Below are 10,785 nucleotides of genomic sequence, written 5' to 3' on the forward strand. Positions count from 1 at the left end.
GAGCGTCAGTCTGACTAGCACCACACTGTGGGAGTCTCTCTATCTGCATCGTCTGAGCGTCAGTCTGACTAGCACCACACTGTGGGAGTCTCTCTATCTGCATCGTCTGAGCGTCAGTCTGACTAGCACCACACTGTGGGAGTCTCTCTATCTGCATCGTCTGAGCGTCAGTCTGACTAGCACCACACTGTGGGAGTCTCTCTATCTGCATCGTCTGAGCGTCAGTCTGACTAGCACCACACTGTGGGAGTCTCTCTATCTGCATCGTCTGAGCGTCAGTCTGACTAGCACCACAAGCTCTGGATGTTCCACAAGTACAGTACAGCAAATATGTGTAAGTGTATATGTTTGTTTGTATGTGTGTGTGTGTGTGTGCCCACGCAGGTGTGAGTCACAGCACACACAGTCACTACCAGTGTTTTGAGTGTGTACAAGAAGGAAACAGTTGTGTCTGACAGATTTGGTGCGTGTGTGTGCAGGCGTGTGTTGATTATAGCACGGGGGGGTCCTTTCAACTACAGCTACCACACACACACACACACACACACACAGTGAAGAAGACTGGTAAAAACAAAGTACCCAACCATAGCAATGATCAGCCCTGAAACCAGACAGAGTAAAACAGCAGGCTATGTGGAGACTCTATCTGGTGGGAGGAGCTTGTTTCTCACTTCTGGTGTGTGATTGGTCAGCACCGAGGTTCGGGTCAGCCAGTAGTTTACAAGCTCTGGGAGACGTAGTCCTGTACAAGATGGAGGAAGTGTGTGTGTATGACGTCTGTAGGGTCAGTCTAGTGTGATATCTCTGTATGACGTATGTGTGTGTATTTTGTGTGTACGGTTAAAAGTCAGTCCACAGTTGTGTGTGTTTGTGTGTGTGTGTGTCTAGTTGCAGGCGAAGTACTCCTTGAGAGGAGCGAAGAGGTGGCGTATGACGGGCACGCTCCAGGAGCGACCCAGCAGCCTCTGGCGGGCCAGGCGGCTCATGTTGGACACGTCTGTGTAGTGGACCGGGAAGCCAAACACCCTGGACAGGAAGAGGGGGGTAGACGTTAGGCCAGGGTGAAGGAAGAGAGGATGAGGAGAGGCGGTGTTGTCAGAGAACAGGGACAGTTGAGAGTTAAAGCATGGAAGACACTCCCCACACCCACACCCACACACACACACACACACACACACACCCACACACACACACACAGGCAGGCAGTCATTCAGACCCACATATAAACATATAGAAAGCTTGCACGCATACACACCCACACACGCAGAGTCGTGCACATACATACACCACCAATACACACTCACCCACACACACACACACACACACACACACACACACACAGGAAGACGGCTTTGTGGACAGTACCTCTCCATCTCAGTACACCAGAGAATGTCCTCCTTGTTGTCCATGTAGACGGGGAAGTGCTGGTCTTTCCCCTGCTTCACAGAGTTAGAGCGCGTTGTTATCGTACGCAACTTCTCAAACTGGAACACACACGCACACATCAGCACACGCACACAGAGACACACACAATCAGGACCTAACCAACTGCACACGCTGTGCTTTCAACATGACACGAGAGAATCGCGCGAGTCATCCACACGGTCCGACCAATCATGGTGTCAGTGCGGCTAGGCCTTAAAGCTGATTGGAGCTCATCTCTAATGAGAAGTCACATGACTAGTCAGTCAGAAGAACACACCTGTCCCAAACAGTACCATGGTGAGAGCTTTGATACTGACACACAGACACACACCCATACCTTAGCCATGCGTCCATGCTCCAGACACTCCTGTAAGTCCAGCTTGTCGTTCACCATCGCAGAGAGAGGTCTTTAGACAGAGAGATGAAGACCAATACAGAGAGAGAGAAATTGAGATGAAGAGAGGAATAGAGAGATGGAGTGTGGTGGGGGGCAAAACTAAGTAAGCAATGCACATCAATCTTAGTGTGTGTGTGTGTGTCTCTCTCTTTGTCAGCGTAAATTGCATGTGCCATATATCTTACCTGCCCATGCCTGGAAGATTCCCCCAGAAGTAGCGAGCTCGGTGTGCGGCGGACACCTCCTTAGCATCAATCATCACCGGGTTACACTGCAGGAGGGAGGATTAGCAACACCATCTGGTCCTCTGACTGCACTTCACCTCACAGCCACAAGGGGGCGGTGATAACCTCGACCAGATACAGTGAGACCAGCGACACACACACACACACACACTCACTGCCACTGGACACTCCAAAGAGACGACATTTAGGTCTGTCTGTGTTCAGTTCGGTGCAGTTCATCGTTATTCATTTCCCGAGGGCAGTTTGGTTGCAGCATACAAGCATATAATATGAAAAACCACAATCGCGTAAACAAGTAACATGAAAAACAATGTGTGTGTGTGTGTCTGTGTTTGGCAGACCTCAAGGAAGCGGGAGATGTCTCTCTTGTCGCTGACTCCCATGGCAACCACGTTCTCAAAGAGCCAGAAGAAGGGCCGCTCGTCGCCTGGTTTGGGCCTTGCTTCATGAAGCAGCCGGTAAAACTCAAAAAACAGCCTTCCAGTCCCTTCTACAACACAGAGACAGGATATGTTGATCTGACTGAAATATATGCATACATATTCTAATAACTGCTAGATACAGATAAAACTTTCTCTCTTGCACACACACACACACACTCACCAAAGAGGCCCTTACGGGCAGGGTTGACGATGGAAAGGTCATTGCAAGGGCTTCCTCCTATCACCAGGTCAAACGGCCCCCACTCCTGAATCTTAAACGAGCAGGAAGTGACACACACGGTCAACCCAGGCTCATTCACAGAACATGTGGAGATGGGGGAGGGGGGGGGTGAGGGGGGAGGGGGGGGGAGTTGAAGGAGACTTACATGTTTGTGTGTGACGTTGCGTACATCTCCGACATATATGATGCGTCCATGGTGACGAACGATCCCCACGGTGATGGAATCCTCGCACACCTCTGATGCCACATACCTGTCTACCTGGATCCCCAGATCCCTCAGCACCAACAGACCTGCACACACACACACATATACGCACATAAATACATACATACACACACACACACACACACACACACACACACACACACACACACACACACACACACACACACACACACACACACACAGATGCACACACAATCCTTTAATCTAACTAACCAACAGTATGAGTGTAGCATGGGTAAACACAAAGCAGGTATTCTGACCTGTGGCTATTCCGTCAAACAGAGAGAGCACTCTGATTGGCTGCCTTTTCTCAGCTGACACTGGGGGGTACAACTTGGCAGGTTCCTGAGAGAGACAGAGAGAGAGGGGGAGAGGGGGAGGGAGAGAGGGGGAGAGAGAGAGGGGGAGGGAGAGAGGGAGAGAGAGAGGGGGAGAGGGAGAGGGGGAGAGGGGGAGGGAGAGGGGGAGAGAGAGGGGGGTAGGGCGACAGAGAACAACTGTGAAAACAGCTACCCAGCATCACCTTGCACCCCCCCCCCCCCTCCCAGTCACTCACAAAGTCCTGCTCGTGGTTGTTGGCGAAGAACAGCTGGAGCCTAGAGGGCCAGTCTTCCCGTCGCTGTAGCAACCCTTTCGTGTTGCGTGGTCCACACATGTAGCAGTTCCATGGATCCTCTTTAATGGCCACTTCTGCAGAGCCCACTCCCACTAGCAGATCTACACACTCCACACAGAAACACCTGCAAACACACACACACACGACGAGGAACATCACTACACTGAATGCATCATCTTCCTACTGAACAAGATCAAAGACATGAGTGAAATGTAAAGGTGAGTTTGTTGTATTTGTTTTGCAGGTGTGGTGTGGTGGGGTGGCGCTGTGTGCTGACCTGCAGCAGTTGTTGTTGCCACACATGAGCACCTCCCTGCCGCCACAGCAGATGGTGCAGTAGGACTGGTAGCCATCGTCATCATACTGGTACGCACACTCCAGGAAGCAGTTCTGAAGAGCACAGGCCAAGGGTAGGGTTGATGAGTGTGTGTGTGTGTGTGAGAGAGTGTATGTGTGAGAGAGTGTGTATGTGTGAGAGAGAGTGTGTATGTGTGTGTGTGTGTGTGAGAGAGAGTGTGTATGTGTGTGTGTGTGTGTGAGAGAGTGTGTATGTGTGAGAGAGAGTGTGTGTGTGTGTGTGAGAGTGTGTATGTGTGAGAGAGTGTGTGTGAGTGAGTGTGTGTGTGTGTGTACCTTGCAGCCCTGGCACATGGCCCCCATGAAGAGCGGGTGCTCCAGAGACACGTTGAGGCTTCCACAGGAGATGCAGATGTCTGCAACACACCAGCACACACCAGCAGGTGAGAGCAGGGTTAGACACACCAGCAGGTGAGAGCAGGGTTAGACACACCAGCAGGTGAGAGCAGGGTTAGACACACCAGCAGGTGAGAGCAGGGTTAGACACACCAGCAGGTGAGAGCAGGGTTAGACACACCAGCAGGTGAGAGCAGGGTTAGACACACCAGCAGGTGAGAGCAGGGTTAGACACACCAGCAGGTGAGAGCAGGGTTAGACACACCAGCAGGTGAGAGCAGGGTTAGACACACCAGCAGGTGAGAGCGGGGTTAGACACACCAGCAGGTGAGAGCGGGGTTAGACACACCAGCAGGTGAGAGCGGGGTTAGACACACCAGCAGGTGAGAGCGGGGTTAGACACACCAGCAGGTGAGAGCGGGGTTAGACACACCAGCAGGTGAGAGCGGGGTTAGACACACCAGCAGGTGAGAGCGGGGTTAGACACACCAGCAGGTGAGAGCAGGGTTAGACACACCAGCAGGTGAGAGCGGGGTTAGACACACCAGCAGGTGAGAGCAGGGTTAGACACACCAGCAGGTGAGAGCAGGGTTAGGCACACCAGCAGGTGAGAGCGGGGTTAGACACACCAGCAGGTGAGAGCGGGGTTAGACACACCAGCAGGTGAGAGCAGGGTTAGACACACCAGCAGGTGAGAGCGGGGTTAGACACACCAGCAGGTGAGACACACGCTCCAGGTGTGCGTGTGTGGATCTGTACCTTCAATATTCCTGCTCTTCTGTCGAATTTCAAAGATGAGTCTCTCTGAATGGAAACAAGAACAGCGCATAAGGTGTGTGAGGGTGTGTGATGGTGTGTGAGGGTGTATGAGGGTGTGTGAGGGTGTGTGAGGGTGTGTGAAGGTGTGTGAGGGTGTGTGAGGGTGTGTGAGGGTGTGTGAGGGTGCGTGAGGGTGTGTTAGAGTGTCTGAGTACAATTTTAAAGAGGTGAATTCACAACCAACAAATTCAGTGGTGTTTAAATTTCAATATTAAGAATTCAATGCCTTTTAAAATTTCAAACATTATGTCACTGATTTGCTTCCATAGGCTATTTACAGACGGGCCCGTTGTAGTGAGAGAGAGAGCGGGGCTACACGCAGCTCTACAATGAAATGTTTTTTTGCCATGATAAACAGTAAACAAACAAAAAAAGAGTTCATACATTTGTGGCAGTAAATGTTTAATTGTGGTGGGCCGCCACAAATAAATCAGTGTATGGGAAACACTGATGTCTGTGTGTGTGTGTGTACCTCTGGTCCCTTCATCGATGACCTCTCTGATCTTGGGTTTGTCAGCAGAGTTCTTGCGGGGCTTCTTGGCAGGAGGAGGGGTGTATGCAGCCTCGGGCTCCGCCCACATCTCTGGATACACCTCCTTATAGGGGTTCCTCTCCTCTGCAGGGTAACATCCAGGTTAGCACCTCAGCATCAAAACACTAGTGATATGTGTGTGTGTGTGTGTCTGTGTACCTTCTGGAGGGTCCAGTCCCTGTGGTCCGCTCGGCAGGAAGCCCGTCATGGCCCATTCTATCATCTGTCTGTTCTGTAGCTCCACCCCCTGGCCCTCCAACTCGTCACCTGCATCACAGGCAGGGAGGGGCCGACCTGCCCTGGTACTCGCAACCTACACACACAAACACGCACACATAACCACACACACACACGGTCACACACAGAGCCACACACACACACACACAGAGCCACACACACAGAGCCACACACACACAGAGCCACACACACACACACAGAGCCACACACACACACGGCCGCACACACACAGACAGCAGGTGAAACTGTTTGCAGCGGTCACAGGTGAAGGTGGTTGTCAGTGTGCTGTGTCAGTGTGCTGTGTCAGTGTGCTGTGTCAGTGTGCTGGGTCAGTGTGCTGTGTCAGTGTGCTGTGTCAGTGTGCTGTGTCAGTGTGCTGGGTTAGTGTGCTGTGTCAGTGTGCTGTGTCAGTGTTCTGTGTCAGTGTGCTGTGTCAGTGTGCTGGGTTAGTGTGCTGTGTCAGTGTGCTGTGTCAGTGTGCTGTGTCAGTGTGCTGGGTTAGTGTGCTGTGTCAGTGTTCTGTGTCAGTGTGCTGTGTCAGTGTGCTGTGTCAGTGTGCTGGGTCAGTGTGCTGTGTCAGTGTGCTGTGTCAGTGTTCTGTGTCAGTGTGCTGTGTCAGTGTGCTGTGTCAGTGTGCTGGGTCAGTGTGCTGTGTCAGTGTGCTGGGTTAGTGTGCTGTGTCAGTGTGCTGTGTCAGTGTGCTGTGTCAGTGTGCTGGGTTAGTGTGCTGTGTCAGTGTTCTGTGTCAGTGTGCTGTGTCAGTGTGCTGTGTCAGTGTGCTGGGTCAGTGTTCTGTGTCAGTGTGCTGGGTTAGTGTGCTGTGTCAGTGTGCTGTGTCAGTGTGCTGTGTCAGTGTTCTGTGTCAGTGTGCTGTGTCAGTGTGCTGTGTCAGTGTGCTGGGTCAGTGTGCTGTGTCAGTGTGCTGTGTCAGTGTGCTGTGTCAGTGTGCTGTGTCAGTGTTCTGTGTCAGTGTGCTGTGTCAGTGTGCTGTGTCAGTGTGCTGGGTTAGTGTGCTGTGTCAGTGTACTGGGTTAGTGTGCTGTGTCAGTGTTCTGTGTCAGTGTGCTGTGTCAGTGTGCTGTGTCAGTGTGCTGGGTTAGTGTGCTGTGTCAGTGTGCTGTGTTAGTGTGCTGGGTTAGTGTGCTGTGTCAGTGTGCTGGGTTAGTGTGCTGGGTCAGTGTGCTGGGTTAGTGTGCTGTGTCAGTGTGCTGTGTCAGTGTGCTGTGTCAGTGTTCTGTGTCAGTGTGCTGTGTCAGTGTGCTGTGTCAGTGTTCTGTGTCAGTGTGCTGTGTCAGTGTGCTGTGTCAGTGTGCTGTGTCAGCGTGCTGGGTTAGTGTGCTGTGTCAGTGTGCTGTGTCAGTGTTCTGTGTCAGTGTGCTGTGTCAGTGTGCTGTGTCAGTGTGCTGGGTTAGTGTGCTGTGTCAGTGTGCTGGGTTAGTGTGCTGTGTCAGTGTGCTGGGTTAGTGTGCTGTGTCAGTGTGCTGTGTTAGTGTGCTGGGTTAGTGTGCTGTGTCAGTGTGCTGGGTTAGTGTGCTGTGTCAGTGTGCTGGGTTAGTGTGCTGTGTCAGTGTGCTGTGTTAGTGTGCTGGGTTAGTGTGCTGTGTCAGTGTGCTGGGTTAGTGTGCTGTGTCAGTGTGCTGGGTTAGTGTGCTGGGTTAGTGTGCTGTGTCAGTGTGCTGTGTCAGTGTGCTGGGTTAGTGTGCTGTGTCAGTGTGCTGGGTTAGTGTGCTGTGTCAGTGTGCTGAATTAGTGTGTTGGGTCAGTGAGTTGGGTCAGTGTACTGTGTCAGTGTGCTGGGTTAGTGTGCTGTGTCAGTGTGCTGGGTCAGTGTGTTGTGTCAGTGTGCCGGGTCAGTGTGCTGTGTCAGTGTGCTGGGTCAGTGTGCAAGGTCAGTGTGCTGTGTCAGTGTGCTGGGTCAGTGTGCTGGGTCAGTGTGTTGGGTCAGTGAGTTGGGTCAGTGTGCTGGGTCAGTGTGCTGGGTCAGTGTGTTGTGTCAGTGTGCTGGGTCAGTGTGCTGGGTTAGTGTGCTGTGTCAGTGTGCTGGGTCAGTGTGTTGTGTCAGTGTGCTGGGTCAGTGTGTTGTGTCAGTGTGCCGGGTCAGTGTGCCGTGTCAGTGAGTTGGGTCAGTGAGTTGGGTCAGTGAGTTGGGTCAGTGTGCTGTGTCAGTGTGCTGTGTACCTGCAGGGCCTCGTAGATGGCTCTCCTGTACATGGGCTGCTTGTTGTAGGTGGGCTGGTGGAAGGCTGAGGAAAAGGAGCTTAGGAGCATCAGCTTCTCTACACACACCTACACACACACAGAGAGAGAGAGAGGTTAGTCACAAGCATCGCCCCACACGGGCACCAGGCAGGGGTTCTCCCCGAGCGCTCACACTCACCACAGAGAACTTCCCGTCTCCAAACCACATGACCCAGCGCGTCCCCTCTGCAGCGCGGCTCCTTCCGCTCATCCACCAGGACACGATCCTGCCGGGCCACCAAGAGAAGCCTCGCAGCTTCCCAAACACCAGCATCCCTATCCCGAAGCCCCGGCCGTCCTGACGCACGCACACACACGCGCACACACACACAAATAAAGACAGAGCAGTTAGTACAAGTGTCCTTGATCGTGACACACACACACACCCACATTTACATTTAGTCATCTAGCAGACGCTCTTATCCAGAGCGACTTACAGTAAGTACAGGGACATTCCCCCGAGGCAAGTAGGGTGAAGTGTCTTGCCCAAGGACACAACGTCATTTTTTCGAACTGGCAACCTTCAGATTACTAGCCCGATTCCCTAACCGCTCAGCCACCTGACCCCATCTGACATTTCACACACATCACACATTACCTGGTACTCCAACTCTCTAGGCCTGGCTCGTTCTCCCCTGGCAACGGGCAGTGGTTCTGGCGTCATGGCGACGGTGGGGGAGGCAGGGGCGGTGTGTTGCTGGGGCGGAGGCGGGGGTGGAGCTGGGCTGGGTGGACCCTCCTCTTTCTGGAAGTTCCCCTCTGATAGGTCCTCCATCACGCTCATCACGGCCTCGCGGTGAGCCTGTCGCTCAGCCTAAGGGCAGACATGGACCTCATGGTCACCAGGGCATCACAGACATGGACCTCATGGTCATCAGAGACAGACATGGACCTCATGGTCATCAGCGCATCACAGACAGACATGGACCTCATGGTCATCAGCGCATCACAGACAGACATGGACCTCATGGTCATCAGAGACAGACATGGACCTCATGGTCATCAGCGCATCACAGACAGACATGGACCTCATGGTCATCACAGACAGACATGGACCTCATGGTCATCAGCGCATCACAGACAGACATGGACCTCATGGTCATCAGCGCATCACAGACAGACATGGACCTCATGGTCATCAGAGACAGACATGGACCTCATGGTCATCAGCGCATCACAGACAGACATGGACCTCATGGTCATCACAGACAGACATGGACCTCATGGTCATCAGCGCATCACAGACAGACATGGACCTCATGGTCATCAGCGCATCACAGACATGGACCTCATGGTCATCAGCGCATCACAGACAGACATGGACCTCATGGTCATCAGCGCATCACAGACATGGACCTCATGGTCATCAGGGCATCACAGACATGGACCTCATGGTCATCAGCGCATTACAGACAGACAGTGGGGGGCTTGTCTACTATCCTATCACATCTGCACACTCTTCTGCACTCTATTTACAAACAAACTTCATGTTTGTTTGTGCAATGTTTTTGGCTGCTGTGTGGGAGCTTAGCTCAGATGACAGATCCTGGGATTGTTTCTACAAACAGGAAATGAGCAGGCCATGGGTGGGGTCTTCAATATAACATAGGGTAAACTCTGGACTGATAGAGAGCCAGGCAGCAAAAGAGAGATACAAAGAGAGTGGGAGAGAGAGAGAGAGAGAGAGAGAGAGAGAGAGAGAGAGAGAGAGAGAGAGAGAGAGAGAGAGAGAGAGAGAGAGAGAGAGAGAGAGAGGAGAGAGAGAGAGAGAGAGAGAGAGAGAGAGAGAGAGAGAGAGAAAGTTTATGTGTGAATGAAAGCATGAGTGAGTGTCTTGACAGCAGTATCCTCTCAGTGACCTCAGGACAGACCGTCACTCCTCCGGCTTCTGTGTGACCTCTGACCTCCATAAACTCCTAATCTGCTTGTTACATGGATCACAGACACAGACCACACGCACAAACACACGCACACAAATGCACGTGTGTTTGTGTGTGTGCATGTGTGTACCTTGTCCCTTTTTCTTGTCTTTCAGGTATTACTGTCATCTCATTACCATCTCTCTCATGACTTTAAACCATTCGTTTCTGTGTACGTGTGGGTGTGTGAGTGAGTGTGTGAGAGAGAGAGAGAGAGAGAGAGAGAGAGAGAGAGAGAGAGAGGGGGAGAGAGAGGAAGAGAGGGAGAGAGAGAGAGAGAGAGAGAGAGAGAGAGAGAGAGAGAGAGAGAGAGAGAGAGAGAGAGAGAGAGAGAGAGAGAGAGAGAGAGAGAGAGGGAGAGGGAGAGGGAGAGAGAGAGGGAGAGAGAGGGAGAGGGAGGGAGAGAGAGAGAGAGGGAGAGAGGGAGAGAGGGAGAGAGAGAGTATGTATGTGAAAAAATGCTATGAGTTATATGTTTGAACTCTGATGAACTCTCATGTCCTGGTCAGTGTTTTCACTCTTGACTCCTCCCCTCACACCTCTGACCCTTGAACTCTAACCCCTCCAACGAGCCGGCTACTAAACCACGCCCCTTTTATGACCGTGACTGACCCTGACCTCATGATGAACCCTTTAAGACACAACACACATACACACATTCCCTCCCCCCACCACACACACATACACTTTCCCACACACACACCAGCAAACATACAAACACCCATACTCATTTATACTGCCTTCATAAATCAATAAGCTATGAAACTGTTCTAGT

At 52.2% G+C, this 10,785-nt stretch overlaps 1 protein-coding gene across 1 annotated transcript; it reads right to left on the bottom strand.

The window, feature by feature from the left end:
* Positions 1-297: 297 nt before the first annotated feature.
* On the bottom strand, positions 298-8,901 carry LOC134016051 (DNA (cytosine-5)-methyltransferase 3A-like). Its single transcript, XM_062455472.1, has 17 exons — positions 8,690-8,901; positions 8,231-8,389; positions 8,032-8,139; positions 5,776-5,929; positions 5,557-5,700; positions 5,025-5,069; positions 4,206-4,285; positions 3,850-3,962; positions 3,513-3,696; positions 3,217-3,301; positions 2,876-3,021; positions 2,671-2,761; positions 2,409-2,557; positions 2,008-2,093; positions 1,763-1,832; positions 1,366-1,484; positions 298-1,026 (listed from the first exon to the last, which is right to left on the bottom strand). Exons 1-17 carry the CDS (start codon positions 8,873-8,875, stop codon positions 885-887), a joined length of 2,061 nt encoding a protein of 686 aa, XP_062311456.1. The 5' UTR covers positions 8,876-8,901; the 3' UTR covers positions 298-884.
* Positions 8,902-10,785: the final 1,884 nt, after the last annotated feature.

The sequence above is a fragment of the Osmerus eperlanus genome, unplaced genomic scaffold, assembly GCF_963692335.1.
Source record: "Osmerus eperlanus unplaced genomic scaffold, fOsmEpe2.1 SCAFFOLD_587, whole genome shotgun sequence".
Lineage (NCBI taxonomy): Eukaryota > Metazoa > Chordata > Actinopteri > Osmeriformes > Osmeridae > Osmerus > Osmerus eperlanus.

Excerpts from the sequence above, each read along its gene's own strand:
- LOC134016051 (XM_062455472.1), bottom strand. The coding sequence starts at position 8,875 with ATGAGCGTGATGGAGGACCTATCAGAGGGGAACTTCCAGAAAGAGGAG. Across the intron at positions 3,697-3,849 it reads GGCAACAACAACTGCTGCAG|GTGTTTCTGTGTGGAGTGTG; the intron begins GTCAGCACACAG and ends GTGTGTTTGCAG. Across the intron at positions 3,022-3,216 it reads GTTTGACGGAATAGCCACAG|GTCTGTTGGTGCTGAGGGAT; the intron begins GTCAGAATACCT and ends GTGTGTGTGCAG.